The sequence below is a fragment of the Trichechus manatus genome, unplaced genomic scaffold, assembly GCF_000243295.1.
Source record: "Trichechus manatus latirostris isolate Lorelei unplaced genomic scaffold, TriManLat1.0 scaffold00011, whole genome shotgun sequence".
NCBI lineage: Eukaryota > Metazoa > Chordata > Mammalia > Sirenia > Trichechidae > Trichechus > Trichechus manatus.
This window is the reverse complement of record NW_004443947.1, coordinates 1,372,977-1,397,620: the sequence shown is the minus strand read 5'-3', so window position 1 is coordinate 1,397,620 and position 24,644 is coordinate 1,372,977. Positions and strand designations below refer to the sequence as shown.

Here is a 24,644-nt window from a genome sequence, read left to right as displayed (position 1 = left end):
AAAACTGAAACAAGACCCATACCTCACACCATGCACAAAAAGTAACTCAAAATGGATCAAAGACCTACGTATAAAATCAAAAATGATAAAGATCATGGAAGAAAAAATAGAGACAATGGTAGGAGCCCTAATACATGGCATAAACACAATACGAACCATAAGTAACAATGCACAAGCATCAGAAGAGAGACTAGATAAATGAGAGCTCCTAAAAATCAAACACTTATGCTCATCAAAAGACTTCACCAAGAGTCAAAAGACAACCTACAGACTGGGAAAAAATTTTTGGCTACGACAAATCTGACCAGTGTCTAATCTCTAAAATCTACAAGATACTGGAAAACCTCAACAACAAAAAGACAAATTACCCAGTTAAAAAATGTGCAAAGGACATGAACAGGCACTTCGCCAAAGAAGACATTCAGGTGGCTACAGACACATGAAGAAATGCTCACGATCATTAGCCAATAGAGAAATGCAAATCAAAACTACAATGAGATACCATCTGACCCAAAAAAGGCTAGCATTAATCCAAAAAACACAAAATAATAAATGCAGGAGAGGTTGTGGAGAGACTGGAATACTTATACACTGTTGGTGGGAATGTAAAACGGTACAACCCGTTTGGAAATTTGGTGCTTCCTTAAAAAGCTAGAAATAGAAGTAGTATATAATCCAGCAATCCCCCTCTTTGGAATATATCCTAGAGAAATAAGAGCCATCACACAAATAGATATATGCACCGCCACGTTCACTGCAGCACTGTTCACAATAGCAAAAAGACGGAAACAACCTAGCTGCCCATCAACGGATGAATGGATAAATTATGGTATAGTCACACAATGGAATACTACACAACGATAAAGAACCACGATGAAGTCATGAAACATCTTGTAACATGGAGGAATCTGGAGGGCATTATGCTGAGTGAATTTAGTCAGTCACAGAAGGACAAATATTGTATAAGACCACTATTACAAGAACTCATGAAAAGGTATAAACACAGAAGAAAACATTCTTTGATGGTTACAAGGAGGGGGAGGGTTATTCACTAACTAGATAGTAGACAAGAATTATGTTAGATGAAGGGAAGGACAGCACACACAGAGGAAGTCAGCACAACTGGACTAAACCAAAGCTAAGAAGTTTTCTGAATACAATCAAACATTTTGAGGGACAGAGTAGCAGGGGCAGGGGTCTGGGGACCATACTTTCAGGGGACATCTATGTCAACCGGCATAACAAAGTTTAAGAAAATATTCTGCATCCTACTTTGGTGAGCGGTGTCTGGGGTCTTAAAAGCTTGCAAGTGGCCATCTAAGATGCATTAATTGGTCCCAACCACCTGGAGTAAAGGAGAATGAAGAGCACCAAAGACACAAGGAAAGTATTAGCTCGAGACAGAAAGGACCGCATAAACCTGAGACTTTATCAGCCTGGGAACAGAATAACTAGATGGTGCCTGGCTACCACCAATGACCACCTCGACAGGGAACACAACAGAGTCCCTGATGAAGCAGGAGAAAGGTGGGGTGCAGAACTCAAATTCTACTAAAAAGACCAGACTTAAGGTCTGAGACTGGAAGAACCCCAGAAAGCATGGTCCCTGGACTCTCTGTCAGCCCAGAACTAAATCCATTCCCAAGGCCAACACTTCAGACAAAGATTGGACTGGATACTCGTGAAGAGTGTGCTTCTTAGCTCAAGCAGATACATGAGGCTAGACGGGCAGTTTCTGTCCGGAGGTGAGATGAGAAGGCAGAGAGGGTCAGGAGCTGGTTGAACGGACACAGGAAAACAGGGGTGTAAAGGAGGAGTGTGCTGTCACAGTATAGGGAGAGCAATTAGGGTCACATAACAATGTACGTACAAATTTTTGTATAAGAAACTAACTTGAAATGTAAACTTTCACTTAAACTACAACAATAAACCAAAAAATAAAAATACAAAGACAAGCCGTACTGGGAGGTGTCTGCAGCCCATGCAACCAAGGACCATCACGCAAGGGCTCCTATTGATCAGAAGGAAAAAGGGGCAAAAAGTAAACAATCACAGAGCAAATACAAACGACCAATAAACAAAAAGATCCTAAACCCAACTGGTAGAGAAAGGCAAATTACAACTTCTACATCAATCAGATTGTCAAAAATTAAAACCTCTGACAGTATCTTGTGTTAAGAAGTGGGGTGGCAGAGCATCTGACACAGGAAGAGAACTGAGACAACCATTCTGGAGAGCAGTTTGGCAACGTCTAGTCAAACCAAGGATGTATGGTAAGTTACACCCCAGCAATTCCAGCACGTTTGTGCACGAAGCTACATTCAAGAAGGCTTGGAGCAGCACTGTGTGTTAAGAGCAAAAAAGTGGGAGCACCAGAATGTCCGTCATGAGCAGAGTTGGTGAACTGAGGCACATTCACACAACAAAACATGACAGTAAGAAAGACTCATCTTGAGTCATCCAGTGAATCCAAAGATGCATAATGTTGGGCTTCAGAAGTTAGTACATTCGCATAGCATTTATATAGTTTAAAATGCAAAACGACACTGTATTAAGGGATATATACCTCTGTGGTGAAATGTTAAAAAATTCATAAAAGGCCAGACTCGGCAGCATTTAAGGAAGGTACGCAGAGGATCCACATGTGTGGCTAGGTTTCATTTCTTACATTGCATAGCAAGTACACGGATATACATTTATATTTAACTTTCGATTGATGAAATAATTCCATTTTTAAACGCACACAGCACAAAACAGTAAGTGCATTATGGTCCTGTCTGAGAATGCAGATGTAAAAGCACACACCGCCCAGGGAAGCACCTCTAGGTTTGAACTGGGAAGCCACTGACTTCTGGGGGCAAACAAGGCTGTGTCCCAGTGGGAAGGGGCACCGGCCTGCCCACCCAGGACAGAGAGCGTGACCGCTTCCATCTCTGCCCAGGCTAATCCTCAGTCTAACGCCTCTGGCTCTCCAGCCGGGCTGCCCATCAGAACCACCCAAGGAGCTCTGGAAAATGACCTTGGCCAGGCTCCCCAGCTGACTGTCCCAGAATCTGAGAATGCGGCAGCTCTGTTTAGTTCCCAGGTGATGCTAACATGCAGCCAAGTTTGGGAACCACAGGGTCCGGAGGCCAATTTGCCTAATTCAGGAATTCAGGGAAGGCCTAGTGAGAGCCAAAAACTAAAGGTGGTGAGTGTAGTGCTGAGGAAGGGTTCCAGCAGCCTAGGAAAGTTCCAGACTCTGGGCCTCAGCACTCTGAGGGGAGGCGGGAGCTGCCCATCCCAGGGCATTTCCAGTACCTACGCAGGGAAACATTGAGCTAAATGAGTTAATACGCATTAACCGCACAGAATGATGCTGGCATATAGTAAGCACTCAGTGTTAGCTGTTCCTTCAAGTTAAGAAACTGGGGGGAGGTGATCAATAAAATATTTCAGTAAGAAGGACCATGTTTGCTCTTCAGGCTCACAGATCCATGTGAAGGAAACAAAGCTTCTGCCTCGCAGTCACCGTGAACTTGTGCACAAGCTTTTGAAGTCTCACCTGATTTGAGAGAGGAATTTCTGTGCGTGCACAGAACACACCAAGGAGGATACAGAAGACAGGAGTAGATAAAAGAAGAACTCTAGGGTGAGATCCAAGAGTTCAGGGGAAAAAGGTTTATTCTTCACTTCGTGTACTTCTATACTACCGGATTTTTTATAACGAGACTCCATTTGATAATATTAATTACAAAAAAGCCTGGCTGAAAAAGAAGAAAAGATAAGGTTTTGCTTTTGCCGTTAAGATGGGAGACTCTCATGTTAATTAGCAGTGAATGGGAAGGAGGCACTGAACAAGAATGACAGAGCTGGGACCTAAGCCCAGGCAACTCTGGGCTGACGATGGCAGGACTGGACACTGCCAGTCACGGTCCCTCCCTGTCAGCTGCTGGCTTGCTCCCACCCCTGGTACCATCCTTGTCCCCCAAAGCAACTCAGACATCACTACTGACTCCAGCCTGTCCTGCCCCCAACCCCACTAGATCACCCCAGAGTCCCTCAGCCAGCACCCCAGAGCTCCCTATCACTTCCCCCATGTCCTGGCCTTGAGCCCTGGGCTGAGACCTAGCCTTCTGGAGACGGCACGGGGACAGCCTGGGGTGAGGGTCAGACTGTCTGGGCTCTTCCTCACCGCACCAGTGCTGTGTAACCCAGGGCAGGTTTTGCTTGACCTCCAGGAGCCACAGTGTCCCCACCTGTGAAATGGGGCTTCCACAGTACCTACCTTGGGGGTTGTGTGCAGGCCAGAGGGGACAAGGCCAAGCACTGCTGGCACCAGCCTGCTGGGCATCATCAGAAGAGAAAGAAAGGTGAGGCTTCAGGACAGTCACACGCTGAGGTTGGTTAATTCACTTTATTTATCAAATGGTCATACTCAGCCCCACTGACTGCTCCTCCACCCCCCACTCCATGGCCTGCCTTGAAAAGAAGCTCAGAGGGTGAAAAGAAAAGCCCAGCTTCCCCAACTCGGGCCTCCGCTGCCACCGCACACACCACACCACAAACAGAATGGGGGCTGATGTCCTGAGGATGCCCCGTGAAAGTCCTGCGGGGCCTGCAGGGCCCGACAGCTCCCGTGGGGTCTCACCCAGCTCCGGCACAGACCCCAGCCCTCTCTGTCCTGAGATGCCAGCAACGGGAAGGGAGCCCCCTGCTGCCAGCTGTGGGGATGTCAAATTCTTACTCCCCAGCCCTGCCACCTATCCTGGCTGGGCAAGAAGCAAAATGTAAGAAAATACTTTAATTATTTCTTTGAAACAGTTAAGAAATAAGGTTGTCTTGTTTTTCTTTTACAATCCAAGTAAAAAAAGTTCACATTAGTGCCTGAGGCCCAAGGCCAGGCCCGTCCCTGGCCGAGTGCCCTACATGCTTGCTCAGTAGAAACGCTTGTTCCGCTCCTGCCGCTTCTGAAACACTACAGCCCCCACCACAGCGCAGACGGTGATGCCCAGGAGCGCACACAGCAGCAGCAGGAACACCCTCCACCCCGTCAGGGGCCCGCCGCGGAAGTTCCCTGTGGGGTCGTCCACGTTATCTGAGGGAGAAGAGAGAGGCGGCTGAAACGGCAAAGCAAGGCAGACATCTCCGCCCTCCCAGGCGGCCGGTCCCAGGAGCAGGGGCCAGACAGGACAGAGCACACTTGTGTCGCAGGCACCACGCTCAGGCAGGGCCGCACACCCACCGTGCAGACATGTGCGAGGGGTATGTGTCTTGCTCAGATCCAGCACTGGGGGTGGGAGAGTTGGGTTAACCCGCCTCCACCCAGCTCTCAGTCCACAGCGTGAAGGCACGGGAGTGGGGAAGAGACAAGCCTGTTGGGACCAAGGTACCCAGGACGGAGGTCAGGGGCTTCTGCTGCAAGGAGCTGGTTGAAACCAGAGACTCCTGGGCTGTCTGGGAGTCTGAGTCTGCACAGGGGCCCAGGAAGCTACTCTTATAAGCGCCCCCACTACCCTGTACAGTGTCCTGAGGTCCACATCTGAAGAAATATGACCCTGGCCGAAAGCTCTAGGTGGCCTCCTGGGGGGTCTCCCAGGCCCCAAGTACCAGCACCTGTCCTTCCACTCCAGACACACTAACACCCAGATGTGCCCCACCCTTAGGCTGTCAGCCCTGTCACACATGGCATCTCAAGCAATACTAGCGACCCTGAGGAGGGGACACAGTGATCTCCTTGTAGACGGGCTGAGAGAGCAAAGGCACTTCCCCAGTTCACAAGGCTATGCTCACAGGAGTGGGGTCTGAACTCAGTCCGTGTTCCTGCGTAGCCTGTGCCTGGTCCTCCACCTGCCTCCCTCTTCTGCTCTGGTCTCCCTCCAGCCTTCCTCTCAGCTTCTGTCCATGCTGCTCTCTTGCCTGGAGGGCCTCACACAAGCCTCTCTGCATCGCCCTTGCCTTCACAACTGCACTTGGGCAGGCTGCCAAGCCGCCCAGTCTCTCAGCCAGCATCTCCCTGCCTTGCACAGCTACAGCGACGTCACCTGCTGACCCAGGGCATCCCTGCTGATGGGGCCTGTCCAGCAGGCTGCTCAGCCTCTGGGTTCCCCCAGCCCCTCTACCCCCTGCTCTGCCTCAGTCACTAGACTGAGCCCTTGTTTCTGGTGCCCAGCACATGGCTCGGTGGGAGTAGAAGCTTTGGAAACATCTGCTGAAGGAATGGATGGGTCATGAGTCAGAACAGATGATGTCTCCACTCTGCAGCCAGAAACCCCAAAGGTTACAAAAGGTGGTCCACAGCATAATTTGTTTGACCCCCCAAAAGATTCAAAAACAATCTGAACCTTAAAAAAGTGAGACGTCACATAAAACACTGGATTCTGGCTTCTAAAAATCAAAAGGCCCTGGCCATGCTGGGCCCACTCCGTGCAGTGGCCGTGGGCTAGGCTGACACAGCCTGTGTGCCTGGCCCCCCGATGCCCACTTGCCGCCTGCCCCACAGGCACAAGTCTGGTTTTGGGGCTGACTCTCCAAACAGGAGCCTCATCTCTCCACCAGAGCTTCCGCTGTGAGGGCGGGGTGGGGGCTAGTCAGCGCCATGGGAAGAGCCCAGACTTTGGGGTTGCAGAGGCCCAAGTTCAAATCCTGCATCTGCCTCTGCCTCTTTCTAGCTGAGGAAACTTTCAGATCACTCCATTCCCTCTTCTGTAAAATGAAGAGTACCCATCTGAGGTCACTGGTTGACACACGTATGGCATAAGAGGGCCCAGTACATGACCTACATGCAGTAGCAGGCTGGTGTCATTGTACCCAATACAGGAGAAGCACCACCAGGAGCCCAGACACCCACTGATTCGCTGTGTATTCCAACAGAAATCACATGGCAAAGACGTCCTCACAGACAGATTCTTGGAAGACTTCCCTTTGCTGCATTCGATTATGCAAAAGCAGTGCTGAACTGACCAGGAGCTCAGGGCAAGGCCAGCCAGAGCCACTCACCAGAGGCAAGGCTGACCCAATGGCCCTCAGACCAGGAAAGGGCAACACTGGACCACGAGCCCTCGCCCTGCGCCACCCTTGGCCCTGCCACACGCCCAGCACCCAGCCCCGTGGGGAGAAAGGGGGCACACATATACCTTTGGGAGACTTGAGGAAATTGACACTGGGCTCGATCTTGGTCCAGTCAATGTTCTCCTCGTCAGGGGTATGCTCCACCATCAGCTGGAACAGCTTCAGGGAGATGATGTCATGATTGTCTGCGGGACCGAGCAGCCTGGGGTGAGCCTGGAGCTGGCCTTTCGCACGTGGCCCAGACCCCTCCCCAAGGAGAAGCTGCTGTCCCAGCCACGGGACTGGCCGTCCCCAGGACACAGCAATAAGAAACTCAGGAGGGGCAAAGTGGAGAGAAAACAGCAAGAGCTTTACAATCAACATGATCTGGGTCTAAATCCTAAGTTAGCTTCCTTCCCTGAGGCTGTTTCCTCATCTGTAAAATGAGGGTGATAATAGCGCTTGACTACTAGCCGAAGGGTTGACGGTTCAAACATACCTAGAGGCACCTCAGAAAGGCCCGGTAATCTGCTTCTGAAAGGTCACAGCCTTGAAAAACCTATGGAGCAGTTCTACTTTGTACAAATGGGATTGTCTAGAGTTGGAATCTACTTGGCGGCAACTAACGACAACTATCTCCGTTTTGAATGGTTGTCTTGGCGAATAAATGAGAAAGTCAATGAAACGTGGAAGATACGTGGCCTGGCAATTGTGTGTATGCAGAAACAGGAACCAGTTAAGAGCCAGCACAATTGTTCAGTGACTGATGAAAAGTATAATCCTCTCAGTGGCAGTGGTGATAGAAGTTCCTGTCACAGAGACTGGTGCCTGGGACACAGACAAGCGCTTAGCAGTTGGCTATGGGGCCTGACCCTAGTACATGGTCAGCAATTGTACCTGACTTGGGAAAGGCCCAGCTCCAATCAGCATGGGCAGGAAAGAACCTCAAAAGGGGAAGCTTAACACTAACTGATCACCCATTTTACAGATGAGGAAGTTGAGGCCCAGAGCCAAGATGTGGGTCCAGGCCAGCCTGACTTCTGCTATAAGCTAAACTGACTGACTGGAACCTGAAGAAAAGCCTGTTTAAAGAAGGAATATGTGGAGTCTGGAAAAGGGAGAACCTAAAGAACAAGGTCTGGCAGCCACAGGCAGAGCTGAGTGGTATCACACGCAGTCCCAAGAGAGGGTGCAAGTGGGCATGGGGGAAAGCACCGGCTTTGCAGTCAGATCTAAATTCACACCTCAGCCCTGATGCCTCCTGGATGTGTGATTTGGGTAAATCCCTTCACCTCTCAAATTCTCAGCGTTCTCATTTTTGTAAAAAGGAAAATAAACCACTACCTATCTAGGAAGAATACATTAGGTGACTACATGTAAGCTTCCCGGTAGCTGACCACCCTCCAATCGACGTTACCACCACCCCACTGTCGTGCTGACTCTGACTCATGGCGATTTCCATGTGAATCAGAGTTGAACTGTTCTCTGCAGGGTTTTCAACGGCTGATTGCCACTGACAAAGGAGATCGCCAGGACCAGATTAACGTCAGACACGACTATGCTCATGGCCCCTCCGCCCTGCTTCACTGGCTCCTCTACCAGCCTCTGAGAGGATCCATCCGCCACAGATCCAGTTCTGTCCCTACCAAGAACGTTGGAAGACACACACCAAAGCACTGGCAGAGGGAACTCCGAGTAATCAGCAGTGGGGAGGGAAGTGAAGGGCTGTGGCAGAACCACAGACAAACAGGCTGGCAGGAGCTGGTGACAGGAACAGGGAGTGCATCACACCACTCTCTCCTCTCTGGGGTACATAACTGAAGTGTCCATATAAAAACTTTAAAACAAAACAAAACCCCCAAATCACGGACATCCTGAGGACTAGGTGGACCTAGACACCTCTGTGGTGAGAGGTCCTGGAAAGGCCCATCCTGAGGATAGAAGGTCCTCTGGCTGGCCCTCCACATCCTTCCCCAATTCCAATGCCTTCTGAGGGCCTGAGGGTGAGGATGGAGGCCCACAGCCAAGAGCCCAGAGCCACCCAGGCCTGAGTCAGTGAGGACCGCACAGGCTGGCGGCAGCCAAGGCTTCCTAAGCAGCTGCTGGGGCTGCGCACTCTCGCAGGCCATGGGTTTGCAGCAGGACACAAGGCAAATCCCTGACTTTGTAGAGCTTAGGATTTAGTGGGGGGACACAGCCAATACAATAAATAATAAAAGTTATAAAAATGAATTATGTGGTAGATTCAAAGATGGTACGTGCTGTAAGGAAAATAAACCCAAAAAGGTGATGGGGAGTGTGCAGGCACGGGGGAGTTAAGGAAGGCCCCCTCAGAAAGTGACACATGAGCAAAGACTTGGGGAGATGAAGGCGTGACAGCAAATGCAGACGCAGGGCAGTGGGGGGCCCACGGACACAAGGAGCACAGCAAGCACTGCCTACGTGGAGAGGATGGAGGGCATGGGGGGACAGCACACAGGGCCTATGGTTTTTACTCTGAGACAGGGAGCCCTGCAGAGTTCTGAGCACAGGAGCGACAAGGTCTGCTCCAGTTTTTAAGGGATCACTGCGTCCGTGCTGGGCAGAGACTGTGGGGCTCAAGTGGAAACAGAATGGAAGCGTGAGAGAGGAGAGTAGATGGCACTGGTGGGGGGGGGGGTGGAGAGCAGGGGTCTGATATACCACCAAGACAGAGCCATAGGACTTGTCACTGGATTAGAGGTGGCATGTGAGAGAAAAAAAGAGTCCAGAATGACATCAAGGTTATTTGGCCTGAGCCACTAGAGACAGTGGTGCCATTTACATCCTGGTTGGCAGGCAAGATCGCATCTTCATTGATGGACTTAAAACTGAGATGTCTTGGATATCCCAGCAGAGATGCTGAATAGGCTGGTGGCTACACAGGTCTGGGCCAGAGACATAAATTTGAGTCTACAGCATTTAGACTGGAGCCCTGGTGGCGCAGTGATTAAGACCCTGGCTGCTAACCAAAAGGCTGGCAGTTCCAATCCACCAGCTGCTCCTTGGAAACACTACTGGGCAGTTTTACTCTGTCCTATAGGGTCACTCATCTCACAGTGAAGAGCGACCTATGAGTCGGAATCAACTTGACGGCAACAGGTTTGGATTTTTGGTTTACAGGGTTGCTATGAGTCAGAATCAACCCGATGACAATGGGTTTGGTTTTGGTATCACCTAAAGACAGAGTTTCTGGGTGGTGCAAACGGTTTAAGTGCTCAGCTGCTAACCGGAAGGCTGGAGGTTCAAGTCTACCCAGAAGTGCCTCAAAAGAAAGGCCTGGTGATCTACTTCCGAAAAGTCACAGCTATTGAAAACCAGAGTAGAAAACAGCTCTACTCTGACATACATGGGGTCGCCAAGAGTCGGAATTGACTTGACGGCAACTACTTTGGGTTTTTTTGTATCTCCTAAAGAAGGAGAAGATCACCAAGGATCGCTCAAGGACTAAGCCCTGGGACACTCCAACATTTAGAGGATGGGAAGGCAAGCAGGAACCCTGGCAAGTATAGAAGCTACACGAAGACCAGAAAACATGAAGACGGTGAACTCCTTGCTCAGCCCACCACTCACCAGACAGGTCACCGGTGCCAGCCGAGGCTCCGAAGTAGTAGCCGGTGGGCAGGCGCACTCCAGTGATGTCAATGCAGTTCTTCCACTCATTCTTGTCCTCCAGGTCGGTCATCACCTGCAGCAGCCGGCAGGTTAAGCACACCCACAGCCCCAGCCTGCCGGCCCCTCAGCCCCTGCACATGGCCTGAGCCTGCACCCCTGCCTGCAGCCTGCTCACCGTCAGGCGGCCCCGGGAGTAGCGCACAGCCAGGAAGGTGTCGTGATCCCGGTTGCGGAAGTCAGCTGTGCAGCCAGCCAGCTCTGTCCAGCGCCCATCCTTGCTGTGGTCGTACGACAGGGAGCCATTGTTCACCATCACCGAGATGTACGGGAACACGCGCTGGGACCAAGACACTGGTTACTCCACCACCAGCCTGGCCTGGGGAGCCAGCAGGGCACCCGCCCCCGTGGGACCCACAGGCTCCAGGACAAGTTCCAGTCTCCCTGCCCCGAGCCAACTACCCGGGCCTTCCTCTCCTGCTCCAAAGGGAGAGCAGGGGCCTACCTCGGTGGTCTCGTCATTGGGATACGTGTCCAGGAAGACCGCTAAGCCGTGGAAGTTGTCTTTGCTTCCAAACACAGGCCCTGCAATGGTCAGGAAATGCTCTCATACAGGGACAAATAGGAGTTACCCCACGGATACCTGAACGGTAAAGTAACGCCAGTGGGGTAGGGAAGAAAGGTCAATCCACTAGTCACCCAAGCAGGGAACAGAGGGGCCTAAGGGGCAGGGCTAAGAAGACTCAAATCCGAAGCCACATGCCTGAGGAGAGCATCAGCGGACCAAGGTGTACCCTGCCCATGAAAAGCAAGTGGACACTCAGGAAGGACCCCTACAGAGGAAGTCCCAGCTTTAAACCAGGGGTCAGCAAACTTTTTCTATGACAGGCCAGAGAGGAAACGTTTTAGGCTTTGTCGGCCACATATGGTCTGTCACACAGTCTTGCTTGGTTTTACCTTTATTTTAAATAAGGCTTTAAAGTCGTATAATGCTAAAAACCATTCTTAGCCAGTGTACAGGCCAGGAGCCTATTGGTTTGCTCCAAGTCAAACTCTCCCCACATGTACGACCTGAATTTATTTCCCTCGATCTCCTTCCCATGGTGGCGCATGCATGCAGGGCAAGCTGTGGGGTAAGCACGAGGCCAAAGAATTAAAAGCACTAGTGCACCCTGGAATTCCTGGGTGGCATACAAGATTAAAGCACTGGGCTGTTAACCGGACGGTTGGCAGTTCGAGACTATCCAGAAGCACCTCAGAAGAAAGGCCTGGTGATCTACTTCTGAAAAATCAGCCACCGAAAACCCTATGGAGCACAGTTCTACTCTGACACACATGGGGTCATTGTAAGTCAGAACTGACTCAACAGCAACTGGTAGTGGCCCCTGAGGGACCACTCAGCTGGGGACATTGGGGAGCTCGTTTAGGGGTACAGAGTTAGGCTGCAGGATCAGCTGCTTCTCTTCACTAAGAGACACTCCTTCCAGAGCCAACCTTAGAGCCCAGGTTTTATCTGAGACAAGCCACAGTGTCTTAACCAGAGGGTGCTGAGTGGAAGACCCTGGATCACAGAAACTAAGTGCACCCCAGCCGTCTGCTAGCAGGGCCCACCCACACCAGCACAGCCCTACCTGGTATGAGACGATCCCGGGTATACCACAAGGCAATGCCATCCCCATGAAGATTCTTCTTCCCTGCACCATGGACTTTGAAGTGGACATGCATCTCCCAGTCCTTGAGGAAGCAGGGCTGCAGGGAGAGCAGAGCGCTGATCAGAGTACCCTAGGGCCTTCCTGCAAGTGAAGATGGCCCTGTCCCCAGGCCAGCTACCCCACTGAGACTGGGTGCCCCTCACAACAGGGCCAGGCAGCAGGGTCATGAGTGCCCCTGGCCGACAGGCAGGGAAGGGGCTGCTGGAAGCTGGCCTCCAGGTCAGGAGGAACGCCGCACCAGGCCCAAAGGGTGCCAGAGGCCCCAACTCCGCCCACCCGGGCCCTAGCTGTCTCCTGGGCTGGCTGGTGGCCACACTTTGATTCTCTCCTCAACAGCAGCTGCCCCTGTTAGTCCTGTCTCCTCCTCATTCCCGCTGCTCCTGCCCTGGAATCTGGTGTGAGGACGACTATCGCTGTTTGAGCCACATATTTCACAGAAAACAAAACAAATTCAGAGTCTAGGACTGTCCAAGGTCACAACACACAGCAGAGAAGTGGATAGTCTTGGTTCACACCCAGGTCTGTCTGATCCCAAGCTTCCACCGTCTTCAAACACACTTCCTCCCTTGGTCCTCAGGCCTTTATTATAAAGGCACCAGCTCCTTCTCTTCCACCTCCACTCTCTTCCCTTCTAGCCAGCCTTCCAAAATGAGGACCATCAGGCTGGGTCCATCAGAGCCAGCCTGGGACTTGAACTCAGATCTGCCTGACTCTCAGGTCCAAGCCCTTCACTATTTCACTTCCTGCCTCTTGCACAGCCCTGCCGATATGTGGCAACAGCGCCAGGCAGGGGCTGGGGCCTCTGGGCTACCATGATGTGGGAGAAGGCAGGTGCTCCCAGCACCATGAACACCAGGGCAGAGCTGGGCACAGCCAACAGCAAGGGGGACATCCTGGCCTTGCCTATCGGGAAGTTGCACATGAAAACTCAGGTGTCGACACACACTTTGGTAAGAACCCACTTGGGGAAGTCTGCAGATGGATATGTAGATAAGTGATCAGACAACAACCCAGCAGAGATGCAAATGAAAACAAGACATTGTGGCTCTGTAAGGGGGCAATGATTAAAAAGATTATTAATATCCAATGTGGACAAGGACGTGGGGAAACAAACACGCAAACAACTGGTGGGAGTATAAATGGTCCAGTCTTCTTGGGAGCAATTTGGGTGTTGCAGTTTTTTAACAGAATGAGGCAAATCTGTAAGTACTTACACAAAAAGATATCAAAGATACATTATTCACATTAGCCAAAAGGTGGAAACAACTCAAGTGTCCTTCAGCAGATGAATGGAGAAACAAAAGGTGGTGTATCCATACAATGGAATATTATTCAGCCATAAAAAGGAAAAAAGTATTGACAAATACTACGACACAGATGAACCTAGAAAAAACATTACGCTGAGTGAAATATGCCAGACACAAAAGGCCACAGATTGTATGATTCCACTTATATGAGGTATCTAGAATAGGTAAATCCATTGACACAAACAATTAGTGATTACCAGAGGATGGAGGAAGGGTGGAATGGTTAAAAAAAAAAACTATCAAATCATATTCACTAAACGGGTGTAGTATATCATACGTAAATTATGCCTCAAAAATGTTATTTAAAAATGTAATAAAGCTCTAAAAATATATATCAAAGTACTATGAGAGGTGAAGTAAGTTGCAAAACCTATAGATGCTATGAAAAAATTAAAACTCATATATATGTAAAGAAAAATACTTAAGGTGCATGAATCCATATTAATGATGGGTGACTCTGGGAAGGGCACGTGTACTCTCTGTCTGTAATGTTCAGTTTTGTAAACTGAATACATTACTTCTGTAAACAGAAAAAAATTCAAATTGAAAAAAAGCATTAGCCTCCAACCTGGGTGATGTGGCTGATGCATTCATGGAAGCATCAGCCTCACTGGTCCTGCTCTGGTCTGGGCCTTGTGATGGGGACCAGGACCCAGACACTGAGACCCAGCCCCGGTCCTGAGAGCGCAGGACCAGGAGACAGTGTAAATCAACAGCTTGCAAGGGGTGTAAAAACTTAATGTCTTCACAGTCTTAGCACCTCATTGGCTCTGGGAGCATTTGCAGATTCTGGAAAGGGCAACTGAGAGGTGAGAAGAACCGGCTCTCAAGGACACAGGGACAATCTGAGCCCAGGTCCTGCTGAGGGGGGTGGAAGGTCTGCTGAAACAACCTTGCTGTGAGCTGGGACCACAAAGGCTGCAACACAAAAGTAACAGTGAATAAGGGAGGCCCTCCAGGGATGGCAGCTCTGCTGAGTCCTCTCAATCCCTGATATCAGGCTGAGGTGACTTACCCCGGCCTCAAATTTTTCTACCAACAATTTTTCAAATACAATATCTGACACACAGTCAAAAGTAACCAGGCACGCAAAGCATGTAATCAATGTCATTGCATTGTAAATGAAGAAAGTGTTATACTGGCGAATGTTTTGGTGTGTATATTTTCACCACAATTAAAAAAAAAAAAAAAGGCATACAAAGAGGTAAGATAGGAACAAAAACCAGATAGAAAATAGGCCCACAGGAACTCCACACTTGGATTTTAAAATAACTAGTTTACTATGCTCAAAGACATAAAAGATAAACTTGAGAATTTTGGTAGATTTATTGACTTTTTTTAAATTACACTAAAAATTCTAGAACTAAAAACACAATAACTGAAATTAACAATGCAATGGATAAGTTTAGCAATCGATTAAACACAGTTACAGAGAGAATTAGTGAACTAAGGTTTGGTCAGATCAAAATATCCAGAAAGAAGCACAGAGAACAAAAGAACTGGAAAACGCAGCAATGCAGGTAATAGAAAAGCGAGAAAGCCTAAGATATATACTCTTTAAGGGAGAGATGTCTGAGAAATTACTAAAATTGATTCAAAGACATCATGCCGCAGATTTTGAAAGTCCTATGATCAGCCCCATAAAACAAAACGAGACTAATGGGGCACAACAGCACAGGGACAAGGACTAGAAGGCAGGAGGGAACAGGAAAGCTGGTAATAGGGAACCCAAGGTAGAGAAGGGAGAGTGTTGACATGTTGTGGGTTTGTTAACCAATGTCATAAAACAGTATGTGTACCAACTGTTCAATGAGAAACTATTTGTTCTGTAAGCCTTCATCTAACGTACAATAAAAAAAAAAAGTCTTACGAACCAAAGGGGATGAATAAAAAGAAAATCAAACCTAGGCACGTTAAAGAGGAAGGAAAGACCTGCAAACACTAACCAACATGCTACAGCATGAATGAACCCTGAAAATCTTCTGCAGAGTGAAATAAGTCAGTTACAAAAGGACAACTACTACATGATCCCAATTACATGAAATCTAAAACAAGCAAATGCAAAGAAACCAAAGTTTATTAGTGGTTATCAGGGCTGGGAGGGAGGGGGAAAGAAGGACTCATTGCATAGGGAATACTGACCTGTTAAGGGTGAGGGAAAAATTTGGAAAAGGATAGTGGTAATGGCTGAAAAAGATGAACATGATTAATGTACATGTAAAAAATGCTGAAATGGCAAATGTTTTTAACATATATATTTACCACAATCAAATAAAATAAACAAGGAAGAAGAAAGGGAGGGAACAAGGAAGGAAAACCAGAATCTTAAACACAACCAGAGGGGAAAAAAAAAACGACAGATTATCTGCAAAGGAGCAACTATTAGCCTGATATCTGTCTTCTCAACTGAAACACTGGGAGCAGGAGACAATAGATTGATATATTTGGAGCTGAAAGAAAAGAGCAGCCAACCTAGGATTCTATACTTAGCAAATGCATTCTTCAAGAATGAAGGTGATAAAGAAAAAAAGAGCCGTCACACGAACAGACATACGCACACCCATGTTCACTGCAGCATTATTCACAATAGCAAAAAAATGTAAACAACCTAGCTGCCCATCAACAGATGAATAGATTAACAAACTGTGGTACCTACACACAATGGAATACTACGCAATGATAAAGAATAATGACGAATCCACGAAACATCTCACAATATGGATGAATCTGGGGGACATTATGCTGAGTGAAATAAGTCAACCACAAAAGGACAAATATTGTATGAGACCACTATTATAAAGTAACAACAGAAGATTTATACACAGAAAAAAAACAAGAAACCGTTCTTTGATGGTTACCAGGGATGGGAGAGGGAGGTAGGGGAAAATTATCAAATAGACACGTGTTAATATTAGTGAAGGGAAAGGCAATACACAATATGGGGAAGTCAGCACAACACAATTGGAAGGCAAAGGAAGACACTGAGAGGAATGCAGGAAGAAAGGGCAACTAAGATAACTACTATAGCATAATCTTGCCACAATAACGTTAACAAACACTAATGTATTAACAGATACATAGGTAGATATGTCAAAAGGTGTGGGAGGGTGTAAGGGAGCACACCCACCTGCAGATACAGGTTTGGTGGTAGATATTTCTAAATACATGACTGTAGATACTCCTTATATATTAATATAGACAACAGAGCACTCAAGTGGCACAGTCAGGGAAACCTCTTAGACATAACCAAACACCTCACAGGATGAAATACCTAAGCTCATAGGCAAAGGACCATAGACTTGGGGGACATCTACATCAACTGGCACAATATAGGTCATAAAGACAATGTTCTACATCCTACTTTGGTGAGTAGCGTCTGGGGTCTTAGAAGCTTGTGGGTAGCCATCTAAGATACAACTATTGGTCTCTTCCAGTCTGGAGCAAAGGAGAGTGAAAAAAACCAAAGACTCAAGGGAGTAATTAGTCCAAACAACAAATGGACACATGAACCACAACTACACGACCCTGAGACCAGAAGAACTAGATGGTGCCTGGCTACCACTACCGACCGCTGTGACTGGGATCACAACAGAGAGTCCTGTCCTGGACAGAGCGGGAGAAAAATGTAGAACAAAAAATCAAATTCACAAAAAAGACCACGCTTACTGGTCTAACACAGACTAGAGGAACCCTGAGACTATAGCCCTGAGACACCCTTCTGACCTGGAACTGAAGTCATTCCCAGAGACAACCTTCCAGCCAAACACAGACATGCCCATAAAACAAACAGTAACACCCGAGAGGAACGTGCTCCCTAGAATAATCGGTTATACGAGATCAAAAGGGCAATATTTGCCCAAAAGCAAAGATGAGAAGGCAGGAAGGGGTAGAAAATCGGGACGAAAGGAAACAGGGAACCCAGGGGGAAATGGGGAGAGTGCTGACACACTGTGGGGAATGAAGCCAAGGCCATGAAACACATCATGTACAAACTATCGAATGGGGATTTAATTTGCTTTGTAAACTTTCACCTAATGCACAATAAAATAAAAAAATCTTTTTTAAAAAATGAAGGTGAAACTAACACATTTCACACAAACTAAACAATTAAAAGGCTCCATCAGTAGCAGACCTACACTGTTTCCCACTGCTCAGAGAAGGAAAATGATCCCGAAGTAAAGCCAGAACTTCAGGAAGGAATGAAGAGTGGAGAATACAGTAAACAGGAGGGCAACAATCTAAGTAAATATTTGACTGCATAAAACGATAAGGCTTTGTGTGATTTAAAATAGAAAGAATTAAAAGAAATGACAACAGTTGGGTACACCAAGTCAACGCGCTCTAAGATCCTTGCACTGTCCAGGAGACGGTATTAAGTGTACATTACCACTAGACTTTGATAAAATGTGGATGCATGTTTCAAACTCGAGAGTAACCACTAAAAGAAAAGGAAAAGAGTAGAAAACTTTCAAGCTAAAAGAAGAGGAAAAAATAGCATAAAACTAATCAACCCAAAAGAAGTGAAGATCAGAGAGAAAAGAACAGAGAGCAGGCGGCACAATTAGAAAGTAAAGAGTGGACAGTAGATTTAAACTCAAATGTATCAGCAATTTCATTAAATGTAAAAGGACTACATGCTGGATAAAAAACAAACCTAAGGGTATATGGAATCTCTCTGTATGATTTCTTACAACTGCATGTGAATCTATTATTATCTAAAAACAAAAAGTTTAATTAAAATAAAATAAGTAGAACACTCTCCCCAAAAAACCCTCTAACTATATTGTTTATAAAAGACAACTCTAAAACATAAAAAAAACAGGAAAAAAAAAGTGAAGGGATAGAAAAAGATATATCATGCGAACACTAATCAAAAGCTAGCTGGTATAGCTATACTAATAACAAAGTTTAAAGTGGGCTCTTCTTAATGACAGGAGACTCAACTTACCAGGAAAATACAACAAATCTGAGTTTTTGTATATACCTAATATAGCCTCAAGGAGCCCTGGTGGTGAGGTGGTTAAATGCTGGGCTGCTAACTGAAAAGTTGATGGTTCAAATCCACCAGCCGCTCCACAGGAGAAAGATGTGGCAGTCTGCTCCTGTAAAGATTACAGCCTAGGAAACCCTGTGGGGCAGTTCTACTTTGTCCTATAGGGTCACTATGAGTTGGAATCAACCCGACGGCAACGGATAATATCGCCTCAAAATATATAAAGCAAAAACTGACAGAACTTTTGTAGGCAAATCCACAAACAGAAATTTTAACATCTCTCTTAGTAATTGCTAAAAATGAGCAGACAAAATAATCTGGAAGGATGGAGAAGATTTGAAACCAGTCAGCAACCCTAACCGAGAAGACACTGCACCCAACAAGTACAGAATCCACATTCTTTGCAAACACACAGGGAACACTTCCAAAACAAGCTGACCATTTAAGGGACCACTCACAAGTCTCCACAGACCTCAGAGGACTGAAACCATACAGTGTATTCCTTGACCATGATGTAATTAAGCTAGACATAAATTTAAAGAAAGATAACGAGAAAAACCCTCATATATTTGAAAATTAAAAAACACAGCTCACATACACAAAGGTCAGCCCAGAAACCAGACTGCAAATGGTCTTTTGGGTGCCCAGGAGTTCCTGGCACCTGGGAACAATGCACTGAGGGGAGGTACCAAGTGGTGAGAGGTGTGCCTTTGAGCAGGAGAGGTGGCTGTGAAGGGGAAGTGGGGGAGAGTAACCTACACCTCTTCCACAGGCATGTTCACAGGGAGATCAGTCTCAGGAAACAGCACATGGGGAAGGGGAGGTCCTGAATAGCAATTTCTACAAGACTCCCAGGCCCTGGAAAGATGCCATGTGCCCCAGATTGAAGTCTGTGGATTAGAGGATAGAAATACTATGACACCAAATACCATAAAGCCCTGGTCAAGCCATGGTCAAGCAGGTGAGGTGCACGCTAGAAGAGATTTGGAAGCTGCCTCATGGCTGTGGTTCTCACCTGGCTGCACAGCAGACCACAGGGCGCTCAGGAATCCCAATATCCTGGCCCGAGCCAGGTCAACTGAATCAGACTCATCTGGCACTAACAGACCAGTATACAGACATCTCTGCTTTCAACAAAATTGAAGGCAGATCTAATCCAATTGTCAGCTAATCCAATCCATTAGAAAACATTTCTGATAAAAGATCACTACACGATTTTGGACTTATAAACCAAAAGAAGTTCAAATTACTAAATGGCCCTGTTACAACAAAACTCCCTCCATCTCTACCTCCTTGTTTAAGTGACCACAGTTTCTTAGCATTCAGATCTATAAAGACACAAAGCAGAGGTGGTGAACCCCGTCTCATTCTGACTGTGATATTCATCCAGATACCGGGGCGGCAGGGGGAAGCCATCTCATTGAGATGCAGTGTAATAAACTGTTACTTTTATACAGTAATTATTCAAAATGTGTGTAATGTTTTACACATTTACTTTGATCTATTACGTATTGATAACAATTGTAGTAACTCAATCCAGAAGAAAATATTAGCACTTAATTTCAAAGTCCCAAGAAAGTTAAAAAGTTTAAATTATTACACTTATTTGAGTTGCAGAAAAATATGACAGGCTAACCAGTAGGAGATTTTCAAAGCATTAGATATACTGCATTAAATAAAATTCTGTGTGAGAAGTCAAATGAAAATACAAGTTCAATAAAACAGGACTGATACACAATTTCGGTGTATTCAAATGGCTTAAGAGTGCATATCAAACTGCAATGATATTTAGATTCCACAAAATACATTTATGAGTGCTAAACAGTATTATTTTATAATGTCAATATTTAAAATATGCTGGAAACTACATCCTTTGCAAATATTTAAACTCTGATAAACAATTTTAGATACCAACTTTTAAAAAGCACAATACCCACCGCCATCCAGTCAATTCAGACTCACAGTGACCCTATAGGACAGAGCAGAACTGCCCCATAGGGTTTCCAAGGCTGTAAATCTTTACGGAAGCAGAGTGCCACAACTTTCTTCCAAGGAGCGGCTGGTGGGTTCAATCTGCTGACCTTTTTGGTTAGCAGCCAGCAGCCGAGTGCTTAACAATTGTACCACCAGTGTTCCTTAAAAACTGCAAGGGGGTATATAATTTCACATGGCAAATCAACAAGCATAAAAACCACTCACTGCTGTAGCCTCTACATAAGATCCCCCTGAGGATGGGGCCTCTCCAGCCTCCCCGTGTCCTGTGCTCTGGCCATCAGGCACCGGGAGTTCCAGCCACCTCTGGGCTATGCCTGGCATATACCACTCCTTCATGTGGACCACTCCACCCACACCTGCAGAAGCTGTGTCTTATCTCTGCCCGGGAGACAGCAGGTGCTGAGTGTTTGCTAATTTAGTGCCTCTCCCAGATGGAGTTTATGAAGGAGACAAAAAGGAGAAAAGGTCAAAAAGCATCTTTCCAACCCAATGAAGGTAGAGGTGGTTTAGGGGAAACATTGGGCAGAAAATTCTTTCTAAGAGTCCCAAGCAATTTCTTTCAGCAATTATAGGAAGTACTCCAAGCCTTTTGGGAATATCAGCAGGGACAAATAGGAAAGGTCCCTGGAGCTGAGCAGGAGGATAAGGGTGGGGAAAGGAAGGTAAGACAATTTTATTTCAGACTGTGAAAATTCTATGGTTGGTACAGAATCCTCTCAGCCCTGTGACATCTTTAAGCCACTGACAATACCAAGCACCAGCTACCTACAACCATAATTTATTTCTTGATATTTCCATTTTTTTCATTGTACTTTAGATGAAGGTTTACAGAGCAAACTAGCTTTTCATTAAGATACAGTTAATATACATATTGTTTTGTGACACTGGCTGCCAACCCCACGACGTGTCAACACTCTCCCCTTCTTGACCTTAGGTTCCCCATTACCAGCTTTCCCGTCCCCTCCTGCCTTCTTGTCCTTGCCCCTGGGCTGGTGTGCCCATTTAGTCTCATTTTGTTTTACAGGCCTGTCTAATCTTTGGCTGAAGGGTGAACCTCAGGACTGACTTCATTACTGAGCTAAAAGGGTGTCCCGGGGCCATACTCTCAGGGTTTCTCCAATCTGTCAGACCACTAAGTCTGGTCTTTATTTATTTATTTTTTCTGTGAGTTAGAACTTTGTTCTACATTTTTCTCCAGGCCTGTCCAGGACCCTCCATTGTGATCCCTGTCAGAGGAATCAGTGGTGGTAGCCAGGCACCATCTAGTTGTGCTGGACTCAGTCTGGTGGAGGCTGTGGTAGTTGTGGTCCATCAGTCCTTTGGACTCATCTTTCTCTTGTGTCCTTGGTTTTCTTCATTCTCCCTTGCTCCAGACAGGGTGAGAACCAGTGGAGTATCTTAGATGGCCGCTCGCAAACTTTTAAGAACCCAGACGCTACTCACCAAAGTAGAACGTGCAATATTTTCTTTATAAACTATTACAATCATAATTTAAATTACTGCCTTGGATGCGTTTGTTACTTGTGGCTGAACTCAGTTTCTAACAGTTCCAGCGCTACATGTACTTTTTTTTTTAAGTAAATGCCATACTGAACCCATTTCCATGAAATATATAAGGTTATGTTATCATTTTAAAAAATCATCTGAAAGCCCTAAGACAAAACAATGTGACAGACTGTGACTTGGGGGAGATGAGGTAGTTACTGAAGTCCCCTCTGAGTGGGAGGCACTCAAGCTGATACTTAACAGACGAGAGAAACCAAGCAGGCATCAAGAGCCAGGAGGCAGTGTCCCAGACAGAGAGAATAACAAGTGCAAAGGCCCCAAGGGAAGAAGGCAGCCAGACAGGTTGGAACAAAATTAACCCAGAGAATGACTGCAGATGCACAGGCACTAGGAGCCAGATTGTGCAGACATGATGCATGTTTATCCCTTCCCAGGAGATTCGAGGCTCTGAGGATCAGAGAGAAAGCTGAAAAAAGTAATTTCAGATCCCCCTAGCAGCAGTGTAGAGGCACAGGGCAGGAAGAAGAGGAGGAGCTGAAGGGACAGTCAGATGAGGCAACACAAGGTGGTGTAGGCTTGTGTTGCCTCCCAGAATTCAGTGGGAAGTCAACCAGAAAGGACCAGGGAGCAACGTGATAGAGAGAACTCGGACACTGGCCAAAAGTGCAGGCTGTGGGAGGAATTGGGATTAGGCAGGCTGGGGCAGGAGAAGGGTCCCCTCCATGCTGTGATCCAGTCCAAAGTTACTCTCCTTTTGCCCCTTTCCTAACCTAGGTTTCCTAAATGTGCTATCTACTAGGCAGCTGACCTTGGTCAGACACTTCAGGCTCCTTGACCTCTGGTGCAAAAGTCACGAAACTCTTGTATGGTTAACAACACTGCCAAAACAGAACTAACCACAAGTCCAGCCCCTCCATACCACCGATGACAAGATCCTCAACCACTGGAGCCTGCAAATTATTTCTAATGGGTTCCCCAACTGACCAGGGGAAGGGGGCCCAGAGTAGTGCTGGCCTTGGAGATCAGACAGGTTAGAATTCAAATATTATTTATGCCATTCGCTAGCTGTGTTATCTTTGTAAAAAGTCATGATAACCATCCATTTCAAACAACCTGTTTGAGAATTAAATGCAATAAGGTGTGTCAAGGTCAGTGCCTAACACAAAGCAAATACCCAATAAAGACACAGTTGATCCCATTCTTTCCACTATTGAGAGAGTTCAATTCAGACAGCCAGACAGCTCTACTACTTACTGGCTGTGTGACTCTCAGTAAGGCACTTTCAACTCTGAGCATCAGCTTCTTAGTAAAATGGAGACGTCATCATTTACTTCACATGGCTTTTGAAAGAGTGAGAAGGGTGTAAGGTGTCAAACACAACTTTTGACGCATAGTAACTACTCAATATCCACTATCTATTATTACTGGCGGGTGTGACCAAGATGGGGTAAGGGAGGACAAGTCTTCAAACCAAGCTCAGATCTCCGCTGCTGGGCAGGCAGAGAGTTGGGGCTTACTGAACGGTACTTTTAGTCTCTTGGGAACCACTCACCTGGTGATTCCAGATAGAACCCTCTTTGCTGCGTTCGTCAGGGGTCAGGCGCACGTACTGGCTCGTGAGCATAGTGCTGCCCTGAAAGTCCCAGAGGGGCATGGAGCTGGAACCGACTCCTGTGGGCAGAGAGCCAGGCATAGACAGATGCCTAAGGGGCTATGCCAGGACTGGCCTTGCCAGAGGCAGGAAACCCACAGGAAGGGCACTCCCCTCCCCCAACCTTGTCCAGCCTCGCCTTCATCCTTTACTCATTCCCGCTCCGGGCCTCACCTTGGTAGGGTTTGATGAGCGAATGCTCCCGTTTGAGGTGTTCACTGTTGCCATCAGTTATATCTGAAGTTACTAGCCCCAACAACAGAAGAAGAACGAGAAGTACAGATGCAGTGGGGCCAGGGCCGGGGCCGGGAAGCCCAGGCCTCCCCGGGCACCGCCGGCCCCAGCCCAAGCGCCAAAACCAGCCTTCAGCCGCCATTCTTCTCTCCGCTCGGCCACTTCCGCCCTAGCACTTCCGCCTTCCGGTGTCCCATCTAATGGCCTCCGGCCGGAAGCCCATCAACCAAGGAGTTGTCGCCAAGGAGTTAAAAAGCAAGGCCTCGCAGCCGAGACGGCGGCGGCTCTATTGGCTGAGCAACTCCCCATCCTCATCAAGGGGTGTGACATCTTGGCAGCTCAGAGGCACCTATCTGCCAGCCTCCGCAATGGGTTTTTACGAGCGACAAGAGCCTCAACCAATCACGGAACAGCACGTTAGGCTTCTGAGCTAATGGGGAGTTGAAGGAGGGTTTCAGCCGGCCGGCAGCGCGAGGGTCGTTTGTGAAGCGGGGCATGCTGGAACTTGTAGTTTTTGTGGTCCACGCACGTAGGGTGAACAGGCGAACCCTGTAACACCCTCGGCTGATGGCCTGTGACCGGATCTG

At 47.4% G+C, this 24,644-nt stretch overlaps 1 protein-coding gene across 3 annotated transcripts in view; it reads right to left on the bottom strand.

The window, feature by feature from the left end:
• The window catches only part of LMAN2 (lectin, mannose binding 2), a 42,583-nt gene extending 18,151 nt beyond the window's left edge, over positions 1-24,432 (bottom strand). For 2 of the 3 annotated variants that reach the window (XR_002823141.1, XM_023726463.1), the window contains exons 1-7: positions 23,998-24,432; positions 23,725-23,843; positions 12,291-12,408; positions 11,165-11,244; positions 10,838-10,999; positions 10,621-10,735; positions 7,116-7,235 (exon numbers count right to left, since the gene is read on the bottom strand). Coding sequence is in view for 2 of the 3 variants with exons in the window: in XM_023726463.1 (XP_023582231.1) it covers positions 7,116-7,235; positions 10,621-10,735; positions 10,838-10,999; positions 11,165-11,244; positions 12,291-12,408; positions 23,725-23,843; positions 23,998-24,199 (916 nt within the window). In the remaining variant the exon portion in view is untranslated. Of the gene's footprint in view, positions 1-4,381; positions 5,078-7,115; positions 7,236-10,620; positions 10,736-10,837; positions 11,000-11,164; positions 11,245-12,290; positions 12,409-23,724; positions 23,844-23,997 lie in introns of those variants that run through there. The other variant, XM_004371150.3, reaches the window with a different exon arrangement.
• Positions 24,433-24,644: the final 212 nt, after the last annotated feature.